At 41.2% G+C, this 15,325-nt stretch overlaps 2 protein-coding genes across 2 annotated transcripts; one reads left to right on the plus strand and one right to left on the minus strand.

The window, feature by feature from the left end:
- Window positions 1-1,479: 1,479 nt before the first annotated feature.
- LOC139587644 (ATP-dependent DNA helicase Q1-like) lies at window positions 1,480-10,705 on the plus strand (the record flags this gene model as incomplete). Its single annotated transcript, XM_071422039.1, is given in 13 exon segments — window positions 1,480-1,611; window positions 2,556-2,754; window positions 4,378-4,544; window positions 4,907-4,988; window positions 6,034-6,182; window positions 6,275-6,392; window positions 7,031-7,059; window positions 7,061-7,118; window positions 7,739-7,796; window positions 8,515-8,606; window positions 8,892-9,111; window positions 10,143-10,272; window positions 10,468-10,705. Coding segments are annotated over 13 exon segments (1,623 nt in total), but the record flags the coding sequence as incomplete, so codon positions are not given.
- Window positions 10,706-10,751: 46 nt separating this feature from the next.
- Window positions 10,752-14,044, minus strand: LOC139587645 (pyridine nucleotide-disulfide oxidoreductase domain-containing protein 1-like). The gene is made up of 3 exons (XM_071422040.1): window positions 13,928-14,044; window positions 13,067-13,204; window positions 10,752-12,723 (listed from the first exon to the last, which is right to left on the minus strand). The coding sequence occupies exons 1-3, from the start codon at window positions 14,042-14,044 to the stop codon at window positions 12,613-12,615; spliced, it is 366 nt and encodes a 121-aa protein (XP_071278141.1). The 3' UTR covers window positions 10,752-12,612.
- Between the last annotated feature and the right edge of the window lie 1,281 nt (window positions 14,045-15,325).

Consider the following 15,325-nt stretch of genomic DNA (forward strand, 5'->3'; position numbering starts at 1 on the left):
TTCCCAGCTCAGGGCTACCTGGATGCTGTGGATCCATTTCCTCCGAGCATACCAGTGTCCCAACCAAATTCCATCACCATGCAGCAATGAATGGACAGGTTTTCAGCCTGTAGTATGAGATAACAGGTTTCTCCTAACTTAAAAATTGCTATAGATTACCCAGGAGCACCACAGCTGGTTTTTTTTTCAGCCGTTGTGTTCATCCCTAAAGAATATCTAAGACCTAAAAATAACCCTCAACCACCTCATGTTTCAACTGGTGGAACCAGAGCCAGCAGTCAGAAGCCAAATGCTTTCACTATACACCAAAAGTATTCTTCTCAGTAAAATAAACTCCACATACTTCAGGACTTGATGCACAGAGGCTCAAAAAATCCAACATGAGGACAGCCCACTTCGGTAAATAATCACATTTTGGAAAAAAAGCAGGATAAATTTCATGATGGGCAAAGGTGTTGTTGATCTTCACAGGCATTTTGTGTAAGCAGAGGAGTTATATACATCACTGGGTGTAGAGGAATCTAGACTTGAATTTTCTCATGGGATGGAGCCACTGTCATTTTTGGCCTTTGCCCTCCCACCAGAAGATGGGAGCAATCCCTGCATCCCCAGAGCCCGCTGGAGTAGCAGCTTGTGGCAGCAGTTATTGAACAGGCTTAGCTGAGCTTGGAAAATCCACACATCTCATCTGTTTGAGGTCAGAGGAGCTGATTTGGACAACAGTTATACACAGCTCAGTTGAGGAGTTTATCTGGCCTTTTCAAAGGCCCAGCAAACGCAAGGAACATATTTTCAATCCCATCAAGTGCAAGGAACAAAAAGAATTCATGCTCATCAACCAGTGTCTCAGGATGTTGTATCTAGGAGCATATATTAGCAATTTAAAGAATCCAAGGTCCCAAATTAGAACTTTACTCCCATTTATCAGTGAATTACTTCACTGGGAGCTCTACTATACTTTGGTACAATCTGGGGTTTCAGTTTAATGTTAAAACTGATTGGGGTTTTTTACCTAAAAGTCAAGTTGTGCTTTGTTTGATCTCCACTTCTCTAAAAGTAGGAAAGTATTTTATGAAAACTCCATCCTAAAAATTTTGAGGCAGAGTTCACATTATGAATTTTAGGGTCAAATGACCTTGTCTTTACCAGTTGCTTTGCTATTGTTATCTGCAAAAAAATTACAGATCCAGTCAGATTACTCTCAACAGCTTCAAATGAGAGGACTGTGGGAAACATCCCCTTTTCTTGTGGCTTATCACTACCAGAAGCCACACAACCATGGTCATATAGGTAGAGATAGGGTGTATGTTGTGGGCATTTAATAAGAATTATCCCTGTGTGATCTGGCACTCACTTGTCAGCTGTCTAGGAGGGGAATCCCCTGCTGTGCATGAAGCTTGAGCTTACATTTGGCAGTTTCTTCAGAGCAGGGCTGATGCATCAGTATAAAGAATTAGAGGAGATATTTGTGACATCTGAACTGCACAATGGTTGATTGTTACAGGTTTCACACTGGTGATATGTCCTTTGATATCTCTCATGGAGGATCAGCTGATGGTTTTGGAACAGCTTGGTATCTCTGCAGCTTTGTTAAATGCCTCAAGCAGCAAGGTGTGTGCTCAATGTGCTGGTGTCTCTGCTCTGTGTAGTTACTTGTGAATATTGAATGGATGAGGCAGATTTATCAGCTAAGGCTGTTCTAGCAACAGTATCTGGCCAGGAGGGTGCTGTGGTGTGGGAAAGGTGGTTAAGTGTCTTGTGTTCATGTTTTAGGGACAGCAACAGAATAAATAGATATCTTAATAAATAGATTTATGGAATAAATAGATTTCTTGTGGAATAAATAGATTTCTTGGGGCTGCTTAGAGGGTGTGAAGTGCCTTTGGCTGATATGGGTTGTAGATTTTTACTCAGTTTCTAGACTTGGAGTAGGTGATTTTTGTCTGCTTTTACCATGTTGAGCAGTGCAGTCTTTTACATGTAACTGTTTATCTCTTCCTCTAGGGTGGTGAGCTGTTTGATCCAGAGGCCCAGAAGCAACTCATTTCCCAGTCTCTTACTAGACAGTTGCTTTTTAACAGCTATTTTCCTGACTAGCAGGAGGCTGTGATCATTAACTTGCACATGACACTGGATTTGATAACTCTCTGCCTTGATGCAATGTGCCAAACTTGAAGCCTGCTTTGATGCAGAGAGCTCTGAAAACTCACTAATAAAAAGTACTGTAGTGTGCAAGGAATTCTTTTACACTTTTAGGGATGTTTGTTACATCACAGTTTATTGGGGAAATATTGATACCACCCAATGGAGCAAAGACAAATTCAACACTTTGCTTCTTCAAAGTTCCAGCACAGATTTTCTAAGTACTAAAATGACCCTTTCATATACAGTGATCTTCTACAAAGGCTTATAGTGGTCAGTGCTGTGGAACACTTTATCAGTCTCTGTTAATTACACCTTAGGAGTTGCTCATCACCTCCTAAGAGCCTTAGCATGAAGCACTGCAGTGTGTTGTCCCAGTTTGTCAGCCCCTGCTGTCTGTTTTTTTTGAACAGGAACACGTGAAATGGGTGCACACAGAAATGCTGAAGAGGAATTCCCAGCTGAAGCTCATTTATGTGACCCCAGAGAAGATTGCAAAGAGCAAAATGTTCATGTCCAAGCTGGAGAAGGCTTACCAGGCTGGGTGCCTGGCTCGCATTGCCGTGGATGAGGTGCACTGCTGCAGTCAGTGGGGCCATGACTTCAGGCCTGGTATGCTGCTCAGAAACCCCTCTGAGGGCTGCTCAGGCAGCAGGCAGTCAGTCATGAGTTGGGCCTGAAATAAGGCCTCAGAAACTCCTCTGAGGGCTGCTCAGGCAGCAGTCAGTCAGTCATGAGTTGGGCCTGAAATAAGGCCTCAGAAACTCCTCTGAGGGCTGCTCAGGCAGCAGTCAGTCAGTCATGAGTTGGGCCTGAAATAAGGCCTCAGAAATCCCTCTGAGGGCTGCTCAGGCAGCAGTCAGTCAATGTGCCAGCTGCTTCCTTTCCGGGTGAAGTGCATTCTTAATGTATGACACACACCTGTGTTAGCTCAAGGACTTTAATTTACAAGTCATGCAGGAGCTAAGGTCATGCAAATGATGATTTCAACATAGATTTTGCTGTCAGTATTCTCAAAAATTACTTCTTCTGCTTACTTTAATTGGAGCTTTATAAAATCAAAGCTTTTTTATGGCATCTTTAATACAGATGATATTTACCTTTAATCTGCTGTATGAAAGTGTCATTCTATACACCACTCCCTGGCCCTTCTGATGAAATAGGTACAGCAATTTGTAAATTATGAGATATATTTTAATCACCTCTAAAGTAATTGGAAGCAAATTCCCTTCGCTTACAGGGAAAGAAAGTTCACTTCACTCTTTTTCCTGTCTTGGAGACTGCAGAATAATGTTGGTTGCTGTTTCTTTGTCTTTGAAAGAAAACCTGATTTGAAGCAATATTAAATGTAAAGTCACTCTTAGCAATTTTGCTTAGAAGTGGTGCCTGAGCCAAGAGCCAGGCTGGTTCAACAGGCAGTGTGGAATTTGGATGTGTACCTCTGGCTGCACTTCCATTCAAAGGCAGCAGGTGATTGTCAGTACTGAACCTTTAGAGGTTTTTATTTTTACAGCCTGGTCTATGTATCCAAATTCCACATTGCTTGTTTATTAGAAAAGCTCTGTTTAATCAAAAGCTGTAACAACAGACCTGCAAAATAACCTGAATGTTGGTTAATACAATGCCACACATATTTTTCTAACTTTTGAAGAATTTCTACTTCCATTCATTTTTGCCTTCTGAATTGTGGCTGATAATTGCAGCCTTTCTATACCTGGAGGCAGCCTAAAAGGAAACTGGGGAGGGCCTTTTTACAAGAGCTTGGAGTGACAGGCCAAGGGGGAATGGCTTCAAACTGAGGGTGGGATGAGATTGGGTTTTAGGAAGAACTGTGAGGGCGGTGAGGCACTGGCACAGGCTGCCCAGAGAAGTTATGGATGCCTCATCCCTGGAGGTGTCCAAGGCCAGGTAGGATGAGGCTCTGAGCACCCTGGGATAGTGGAAGATCTCCCTTCTCATGGCAGGGGGTTGGAACAAGATGGCCTTTGAGATTACCTCCAACCCAAATGATTCTGTGATAGAGTCTTTAAAACTCAAGTAGAAGACATCTCTTTTGCTAAGTGCAACTGCTTGTTACTTCTGTTGGATGAATAAATTAGTTCTGTAGTAGATTAGCAGTGATAACATTTATTGCAGCATTACCCCATTAAATACTCTCTACATGAATGCCTTTTTTATGTTTGCCTTTGTGGTAGGAGAATTCTTTTTCGTTCCCCTTTTTCTTTTCTTGCTTAGACTACAAGTCTCTTGGTATCCTGAAAAGACAGTTTCCCAATACTCCCTTGATTGGATTGACAGCAACAGCTACCAATCACGTTTTAAAGGATGCTCAGAGCATTTTGCACGTTCAGAAGTGCATTACCTTTACTGCTTCCTTCAACAGGCCCAACCTTTACTATGAGGTAGGTCTTGCTACCTGGTTTGTGCTGTTGTGCTGTCTGCTGCAGGGAGAGGGGCAGGCAGCAGGCTCAGACTGCTTCAACCTGTTGGAAAAAAATTCTTATGAATTATTCTGTTGTGCTGTATTTTCACTTTGACCACAGGTTTGTTTATTCTTCTTGGTGGGGAAAGCTTGCAGCTTTGTTCTGGGTTTATTTTTCAATGGACTTTTTGAGTTGTAATCTGACTGTTCATAAAAAGAATATGGTAATTCTTTTTAAATGGCAGAATAGTTGTGTTTATTATACTGGAAAAAGTAAAACAAGGTTGTTTGGCAGACTGTTTGCCCACTTGAACTCTGACGTGTGCTTAATGTGTTTTTGAGGTTCGGCATAAGCCTTCAAATAACGAAGATTTCATTGAGGACATAGTTAAGACTATTAATGGAAGATACAAAGGACTGTCAGGTAAAAAGTGTCTCAAAAGACACTTATTATCTTCTTAATCTTCATCATTGCAAGGATGTTGGGATGTTTTCAAATGATCTTGAAGCATGTAGAGGAATTCTGGATGTTTAATGTATGATGAAGGCAGAATTAGAATAAATAGAATTTAGTAAGAAACATACCTTGAATAATTTCTCTCTTCCTTCATTAGTGTTTAAATATCTTTACAATTTACTTGTATCTTCTGAAGTATTGAACTGGAATGTTGATGTCTATAAAACAAAGGTTACATAGGTAATCATAGGAAGGTTTAAGATTGTAAATGCAAGAAAAGGTGATCTCTATGTTCTTAAATCACCCATTGTTTGCTATCCATGTGTCAGGATACTTGCAATCTTTAATGTGTTTTTTCATATTTGATCAGAAGAGTCATCTGTTCCTCAGTGCCCAGAATGGGTCTTATGGGGTGAATTGCAGATAAAAGCAGAACTGTAAAAGTTGACCTTGTGCAGTCAGTAAACTCTGTAGTGGAAATAAAGAGGAGAGACATCTTGCCAAGGCAGCAGAACCCAGGTTCTGGAGCAGCAGTCTGTCCCTGTCTCTGCTTGGAGCTCTGTGGCTGTGAGGAGCAGCTCCCTGAGCACAAACTGTGCTAAGATGGTTCAAAATCACCTGGCTTTGTGTGTAATCCCTGGCTTAGCCCAGCCTGACCAATGACAAAGGCAGATTTAACTAAACCACAGGTGAGATGCCATAGATGTCATAAGGCATAGCACCCCTTTAAAAAGCTTTAATAAGCATTGTCCTCCTTGAGCATTTACAGAATGCCTCCATGGTTCTATGGATTGGCACCTGTATTTCCTCTCTAGCCTTCAGGTCCAAGCTGATTACTGAATTTTCCTTCATAAATACCAATACTGTGGACTAAATAGGCACATAAACTGTATAATGCTTTTTAAGTATTTATTTGATAAGCTAATAAAACTTCCACTATTGTTTTTTAACTCTTGGGGATTGTCTGGCCTTTTTAAGGCATTACAATGAGGCCTCTTTCACTTTTGTGCAGGAATTGTTTACTGCTTTTCTCAGAAGGATTCTGAGCAAGTTACTGTGAGTTTGCAGAAACTGGGAATCAAGGCAGGGACTTACCATGCAAACATGGATGCTAAATATAAAACCAAAGTTCATAAAGGATGGGCAACAAATCAAATCCAGGTTAAGTAAATACTTTACATGGACTTATGTCTTGTTTAAAGAAATTGTGATTTGGTAGCTTGATGATTTCTCAATCCTTTTCTTTTTCACAGGTGGTAGTGGCAACTGTTGCTTTTGGCATGGGAATTGATAAACCTGATGTGAGGTTTGTAATTCATCACTCTATGAGCAAGTCCATGGAAAACTACTACCAGGAGAGTGGACGTGCAGGTATTGCAGGAAGTGGCTTTGGCCAAGTTGCCATTGACATCCATGACACCAGCAAAACTGTCCTTGAGTTTTCCAGGCAGTTGTGCAAAGTCTCTTGCCTTTGAGACACTTTTCAAAGGGTGTAATGAACTGCCTCTGTAAAGAGGCTTTAAATATAAATTGAATTCATGACCAGGCCTCTACTGCAGTGTAACAAAGAATAACTGGTTATCTGGCATCTTTTGAAATACTTGATTTTCTATCAAATCTGTGGCTTACCAGAATAACATGACACAGATTTGATATACAATTTTTTTTTTTTTTATTTTGTACAGCACCTGGGATGTGTGATTTACTCAGATTGCCTCTAGATGATGTTTACTCATTGTTTGAATTTCAGAAATACAAGTAGGATGGGGAGTCTGGAGCAGGGAATTTTAAGGATTGATCAATGTTTAGCAGCATTAAATACCTGTTATGGCCAAACTCCACCCCCAAAAACGTTCTGCAGTGTTTTGGGATTTTTTGATCTTGTTAATCTCATTACGTTTTTAAAGGCAGATTTGAGACTATGTGGACAAAAGCTTGTCAAGGAGCTTGAGGAGCTATTGGTCAATTGGTTGAGATTGTCATTATCTGTTCATTTTAATACATTGCAGGTAAAGATGACCAAAAAGCTGACTGCATTTTTTTATTATGGGTTTGGAGATATATTCAGAATCAGCTCAATGGTGGTGATGGAAAATTGTGGGATCTCAGCACATCGTTCCCGATGTCCAGAGATGCCAGGAGAACCCTTGGGGGTCTCGGAAATCCTGGAATGTTGCCAAGAGTGCTTAGTGGCTTGATTTTGATCCATCCACAGAAGTAACAAGAGTTTGAGGACATGAGAATCACTTTAGAGTAAAAGGTGTAAAACAGACACATTTAGAGGGTGAGATATAAACTTTAAGGTTTTTAGTACAGGGGGGTTATGGAGACAAGATGGAGGGATCAGGGCGTGTCTCGTCCTTCTTCTTTCTTCTTCTTGTCCTCCATCTCCTGTGATGATGTTGGCACTTGGGGATTTGTTTATGGTGAAGGTGCACTTGTTAACATGGGTGAAAAGCATTGGGAAATAAAGGTAAATATTGTGTACGTAGATTTTAGTATAAAAAGACATGACCGCCCCGTGGGTGGTCAGAGAGTGCCTGTGACTGCTTGCAGATCAGACCTCTGTTGGGCAGACAGAAAATTTTGTAGATAAGAAATAATAAACAACCTGAAGATCGAAAAGCTGAAGAGTCCAGACTCATCCTTTGAATCGTGTGCCACCCAAGAACCACCCTACCCGTGTCGGGGCAGAGACAGACAGCCAAACCGGACAGAAAATGTTGGCCAAGAGAAGCTGTACGATATGGTATCTTATTGCCAAAATATGAGCAAGTAAGTTACTGTGCTGGCTTGGTTGCTTAGTTTTTAAATGGGCTAATTTTTGCGGGGGTTTTAAGGGGGTCTTTGGAAAAAAAAGAAAAGAAAAGAAAAAACCTGTAACAAAACCAAAATGAACCCATCACCAAACAAAACCACCCGTAAAAACAGGAGCTAGCTTGCTAGCTTCAGGACACAATTCTGGAAGTGGTTTTGTTGAGGTGAAGTATTTGTCAACAAACACTGTTTGGATTTCAGATCCCAGCCAGAGGAAATACTGGAGTTCTGTGGTTTTGGCTCTGAGCTACAGTGTTTAATGGCAACATAGGAATCCAGGTGTGTTTGCTGCTTCACCTGCTTCACTTGCTTCACTGTGATATTTGGAATATTAATGGAAAATGTGTATCCGTGGACAAAACTGCTGCAACCCAGTAAAGCCTTTTGTGGCCTCAGTGTAACCATGAGTTCATATTCTTACCATTTTTCATTCTCTGGGAACTGCAGATGGTACTCTTGTGCTTCAACCAAGCTGTTCCTACACCAGGATTGGCATAGCTGATAGGGAATGCTGGTGTTGCTGCCTCTGTTCTCTGATTTTTCCTCTGATAATTCTTTGTGCTTGTTCTGAGATCTGAACTGTCCCTAGGACTCTTTTGCCATTTCATGCTGCATAAGGCAGGTGTGACAAACCCACCTGGGATCCATAGCCCCCCCTCTGCTCTCTGCTCCTCAGGTGTCGCCGGGTGCTCATAGCTCACCACTTTGATGAAGTGTGGGATTCTGCCAACTGCAACAGAATGTGTGATAACTGCTGTAGAGAGAATGGTAGGTAAAGGACAGGGAACGTGGGAAAAGGTGATTTAAAGAAATACCTGGTGTAGAAAAACTCTGAACAAATTTTGTGACCTGTGCTTGTATTACTGACTGTTTTCAAGGTGCAGATTTTGTTATGAATATCAGTTTTTGGTGGCCTACTTTTGCCTAGTTAGTTTAAAAGCAAAACAAAAAAAGCCTTGCTGTTATATAGCACAAAGAGATGTATTTATAGCTACATATAACAATATGTCTAACTACATTTCTGTTCAAATGTTCCTTCACTTTTACTTGCAGCATGTGAGAAGCTGGATGTAACAGGGTACTGCAGGGACCTAATAAAGATCCTTGAGCAAGCTGACAGCATGAGTGAGAAACTCACCCCACTGAAATTAATCGATGCCTGGTCTGGGAAAGGTGTGTCCAAATTCAGGGTGCCTGAAGTTGCTCCACCCAAGCACCCTCGAGAGGAGCTGGAGAGAATTACTGCTCATTTACTGCTGCAGCAGTATCTGAAGTATGTAAGATAACGATTTTGTTTTCTTTGGTTTGGTTTTGTAACATTTAGTAGTCATTTTTCTTTGCTCTCTTGTTACTTTGGTATAACATGAATGGATACATTCTGTAGTCCTGTTTTCATTTCAGATGCATTTAATGTATTCTTAAAAACCCTTCAAGCATTGCTATATTTCCATTCCTAAAGTCAGAGGAACAGTTGCAATGCTGCATCTCGTGCAAATTAAAAAAGCTGGGGGTCTTCTGTATTCAGGTAGAATGTTTAAATCTGCAGCAGGATTACTCTGGAGAAGTCTGCAGTTCATACAGATCTCCTTCACATTCCATGGACAAGGAGAGCAAATGGGGTTGTGCACACCATGTCTAAGTCAGGAAGGTCTGGCTAATGTGGAAAGTGGTACTCAGAAATTTTAAGAAAGCATAGTGGAACTAATACCAGTGCTGCCTCTTTAAGCTGTCCATGTGCTATGTGTTTTTTCTTCTCATATAATTGTTAAGTTCAAGTTCCCTTTATTTTGACTTAATTTTTCTTTGCATCTCTCCATACAGCTTTTTTAATATTATTAAGAGGTTGAGGAACTCTTTTCACTTATTACATCTTTTTTCCTCATTTTCCTGCATGTGTTTCAAGTGGTGTGTATCTGACTGTTTTTGTGTGTGTCAAGGTTGACACACTGAATTATGTTAAGTGTTGATCAGAGCAGCTCTAAGTCACCTGACTGTCTACTTGAATAGATAAAGCAGAATGTAGGCTGCTCTCTGGAACATCCATCAGAAGGGTTAATGTGTCTCTGTCCTTATGGAAAGAGCTGTTGAGGAGGGCAGTGGTGGAGTCACCATTCCTGGGTCTGTTCACACAACATGCAGATGTGGCACCTGAGGTCATGGTTTAGTGGCAGTGCTGGCTTGCTGGTTGGACTTGAGGATCTTGGAGATCTTTTCTCACCCTAATGATTCTATGTTTTTTTTCCCCCTGCATACTCTGGCTTCCATCTCCAACCTTCCCCTGTAACAGTGATTTCATTCATGCAGGGAGGATTTCAGCTTCACAGCCTTTGCCACAATATCCTACCTGAAGGTGGGACCCAAAGCCCGGCTGCTGAAAAACGAGGGACACGTCATCAGCATGGAGGTGATAACAAACAGCAAAAGTGTTTCCAAGGTATTTACATCTGTTCTGATTTGCCATATAGGTATCTTCTCCATTAGAGCTTAATTTAATCATTTGGCATCTGCTCAAAACATGTTTTGTAATAATGGAGTCAACCTCATAAATATCTTCTCTCTTGTGTGGGAACATGGAAAAAAAAGGAAATCAATGCTAGAATTTTAATTGAACTCTCCTTAAATCTTTCAGGTCAAACCGTCTCAATCTTCAAATTCAAAACGAAGCAGAGAAAATGCCCCGGCTGGATCAAAGACTTTCCAAGATTCAGGGGTGAAGAAATCACAGGAACATAAACGGCCCAGCTGTAGTCCTAAATTAAAAGCAAAGAAGCCTAAGCTTCAGGAAGGTGCACATGACCAACCAGTAGTTATTGACTGAGCATCACAGACTACATTTAGGAGCTAATCATGGTTACTGCTCCCTGGACAATGCAGTGTGTAAGTTCAATTTGTGCTTTAGTAATGGTATTTTTTAATGAACACTGAACAGGGAACAAATATCTTAAAAAACTGTCAAATCTAGAAGGCAAATAGAGGAGGAAAAAGTGTTTCATATCAAAATAATTGGTGCATATCTTAGGATATAGCAATGATTACAAAACCTATATAATGACCATGTCGCCTTTTTTTGGAAGTGTAGACACTGTGGCAGGTTCACGCAGTCTGGAAAGGACTGACAGAGGTACAGAGGTTTCTAGGCTTCCTTCCTGTGGGACCTTCCACCCACTGCTCCCCTGAGAGTCCTCTTGAGGTTTCTCTCTTTTGCAGCACAGGACTTGGTGGTTCTTAGCTCTGCACGAAGCCTTGTCAGCTCCTGTTCTTCTGCCTGCTGTGTAGGTGACTCTCCTCTTCACCAGTGACCCCACTGCAGCCAGGGCAGCTGCTGTCACCAGGCCCAGGGAGTGACATCAGACAGCTGGAGACTGGGATGGTCCAGCACCCTTCCTCTGGAGCCCTGGCTGGCTCAGAGCTGCTGCTGTGCCAGGGCTGGTTGTTCCAGCCCACGTGGGCACTGCCACCTCTGCAGTTCTGAGTAGGGACATGTGTCCCTACACCCACTGTGGCATGTTGGAGTGAGATACTGTATGTATTTATGAGTGATTATGTGTATTTATCCCTTTGAAATATGTCTGTTGCTCTTCAAATTGGACTTTTCTAGGTTGCTATTCAAATAGAATGCTATGACTTCTGTACTTGGCAGAAGTACCTCAATTTAAGTTTACAAACAAGACAACCTGCCAGCCTAGGAAACAGCTACTGCTGCCTGCAAGCATTCTCAGGCACATATGCTGACTACTAGATTCAGTTTTGTTTTCTTACTTTTAACATCTTAGCAGCCAAAGATCAGAAAGGCATGTTCAGTTTCATTAATAAATGCAAGTTCTGGGTGGTTGCATTTTAGTTCTTCTCCCTTACACTTACATGTATAACAAATATAAAACTAATATCATTAAGAACATGCTCTTCACTTTTATTTTTCTGGTAAAATTGTGACAGTGAATAAAGCCTATAGTCTTTCACCCATGCTTTAGCTGAGACCTTTGCCAAAAATTGAAAATTTAATTGAAAACAGTCATTCTCCTAAAAAACATTAAGTGATTTGTCTGGGACAAGTCTCAATATGTACTGCCAGCTTTGTATTGAGTACAATAAATTGTTCCAAATTTATTATTTTTCCAAAATAAATAGGAAGTCTCAGGCCGCAATTGTAGAACAAAATCAAAAGCCAGGATGAAACAACTGCTGTCCAGGGCTGGCACTATCCAGTAGAGTGCAGCTCTACCCCAACACCTGGACAGCTGAAGGGACAAGCAGTTCAAAAGCTGCTCTCAACTGACATCTCCTCCGGGCTTTCATTGTGCAAAGTTTGTGTTCTGTACTTAACTGAGTAGAAAATACATTTATTTCAGAAGGAGAAAAAAAAAAAAAGGAGTAAGGCCATGTATTTGCAACCTACATTCCAGGCAGCAAGAGCTCTGAGCACCCTGTGCCCTGAAACTGTTCTCTGTTCATTTGAGCCTGCTCAACAGAGATTGCACCATTAGGTGGTACCTGTGGCAGTAACCAGTCAGTATTTTGGCAAGATCAACCCAAAATCTCAATAGAGGATTGCATTAACCCCAATCCTGAGAAAACAGTTTTCTAAGATGTATGACTTGCTATCAAAGCTTCATACAAAATGGGAATGGGGTATTGTTTGATCAAAATTATCTTCTATGTCAATATCTGGATTTAGGAGAACTTCACCATAGGCTGAAAGATCCATTTGATTTAAAATTAAGTTTTCAAAGGTTTCTTCCAAGTCCGTTTCACCGATGAGCACAGCTCCCATCATTCAGCCGTTCTGCATCACCACTTTGATGTACTCGTGGCCCTTGGTACACCTCAGCATCAGCTCGTGCTCTGAGCCCAGGCCCTGAGCATTGTACTTCCCCAAAACCACCACCTAGCAGAAGGAAAAGGGAAAAGCTCTCATAACAACATTGCACTGGCTTTTAGCATTTCTGCTGCTAGCAGTTCTCGGCCTCAAAAGGGATGCAAACAGGGAAATATTCATCCCTAGGGTCCCTCCCCCCATCACTGGCTTGCAAACACAAAATGGACTCAAAAATCTTCCCCTTGAAATATCATACACATTAGTATGAATCGAGAAAAATCTAAGCTAGGATTAATTACTATATAAAGAAACCTGCTTCCTCAATATTAAAGCATCTGCTCACTGTCAGCATGTGAATATAAGCAAGCAGTATGTGTTACGCAGTGGTTGACAACTATCAGACTGTACTGACCTTGTAATTGAAAAATTTTGTAATGTGAGCAAATAGTTCAAAGCTGAAATCCATATCAATAGACTCCCCTACAGCTTCTGCTGCCATGCACTTTGCTGCATACCATCCCATCTGCCGAGCCTGGGACCACAGCCTCATCTGCAAGAGAAAATTGGGAAGACTGAAGTCATGAGACCATTCCTGTGCCATGAGCACACTCACTGCAGTGAGTATTCATTGCATACTTTGTGCTGTTAATACTTGGGCTGACCAGCTCATTTCCAGTCATTCCATTCCATTCCATTCATTCCAGCTGGTCAAAATGACCAGCTCATTTTCCTCCACAAAAGTCAGTCACCAATCCCCCCAGGATTATCCACTGTGGGGTGTCACTCACTCAGGGTCACCAAACGTGGTGGTGTTTGAGGGTCCCCAAGATGAGGGAAGAGATAAGAATCTTGACTCCATGTTTCAGAAGGCTGATTTATTATTTTATGATATATATTGTATTAAAAGAAAATGATATACTAAAACTATACTAAAGAATAGAAGAAAGGAGACATCAGAAAGCTAGAAAGGAATGAATAATAAAATCTTGGGACAGACTTAGTGTCTGACACAGCTGGCTGTCATTGGCCATTAATTAAAAACAATTCACATGCAACCAATCAAAGATGCACCTGTTGGTAAACCATCTCCAGACCACATTCCACAGCCATCAGACAATTATTATTTACTCTTCTTTTCTGAGGCTTCTCAGGAGCAAAATCCTAGCAAAAGGGTTTTTCAGAAAATCTGTCAGTGACAATCCTCTGTTAACCTTCCCCTCCTTGGTGTGAGCACTGGTTGTAACTCCTGTGGGTCACACGTGCCAGGACATACCTGGTGCCACACAGAGCTGGGCTCCCATGCTGCTGTGCAGATATCTCCAGCTGCAAACACATCTGGCAGTGACGTGTGCATGTGCTTGTCCACCTTCAGTCCTCCATCCTCTCCCATAGCAAACTGAAGGGGTTCACACATCAGCAATGAAACCAGCATCCAACTCCCTCCCCCTTAACAATCAGCTGTTCCTGTATTATTTACCATGAGATTATGCTGAGTGGCAAGAGCTCCATGGAAGGTACAAGGCATTACTGTTATTATTATTTCTAGAGCACAGCACAGGTTTTTAAAGGATTATTACTGATACATAGGCAGGGAAGTCACAGGGCTTGCCAAATTCCAAATCACACTGTGTGTTACAGGGACACCCAGTCTTAAGAGATCGGTTTGTATTTTTGCCAAGGCAAGAAAAAAGCATTGCAAAAACTTAATTCCTGATCTAAGCTTATAGCATAGGCCTGGAAATATGTCATGGCTCAACATTAGACCTATGTTCAGCATTTCCTTCTTTAACCAGAGCACAGCCTTTTACTTCCTAATCAGATGGCACCACTTAACCCAAATACCACAACATACTGGTTTTGTTTGGGATCATTTTTTAGTAGTGGCTTGTATGGGGCTATTTGTTGGATTTGTGATGAAAACAGTGTTAATAACCCAGGGATGTTTTAGTTGTTGCTGAGCAGCCATTGAACACAGCAACAAAATGATCCTGAGGTTGGAAATGCACATGGCAGTTATGAACTCTGGAATCACCATCCACATTTGGGTGCTGACTTCCCTCAATGAACATGAGCACTGTGACAGCTCAGTGTCCCAGATGGAAGTACTGGAAATAGTTGCTTCCTTTCCAGGAGCAAATGTCAAGATTAATAAGGTAAGATTATGGTACAGAACTAACATGGAAATTATTCTATATTTTTGCCACATTAGCCAATTATACAGATGATTTGCTCTCTTTGATTAGGCTTAATACTGCATATGTAGTGTTTATAAACAACTGGGGAATAACATAATAAACCAAGTCCACAAATCAAATACACTTCTATCATGTTGGATATCTCAGTATCAACATGCCCTGCCTTATTTTGAGATGGTGCACAGTATTTAAATCTTTAGCAATCCATGTCAGAACAGAAGCATAAACCAGCTGAAAAGGTTTCTTTTCCTTACTTGAAAAGCTCCAAAAGAAATCAGTATACTTACTTTACTGCCATCAAGAAATGGTTCACATTTGGCACAACTCCAGTTGCACTGACAATGAAATTGCATCCATAAATTTTTCCATTAGTTAATTCCACATATACAGGCCACAGCACTGAAAAAGGAGAAAATTTTGCTCCGAGAATGTAACCAACAGAAGTTATTTTATTAATTATGTCTTATTATAAGATA

This window comes from Agelaius tricolor, unplaced genomic scaffold, assembly GCF_023055355.1.
Source record: "Agelaius tricolor isolate 1412-34295 unplaced genomic scaffold, bAgeTri1.0.p SCAF_3, whole genome shotgun sequence".
NCBI lineage: Eukaryota > Metazoa > Chordata > Aves > Passeriformes > Icteridae > Agelaius > Agelaius tricolor.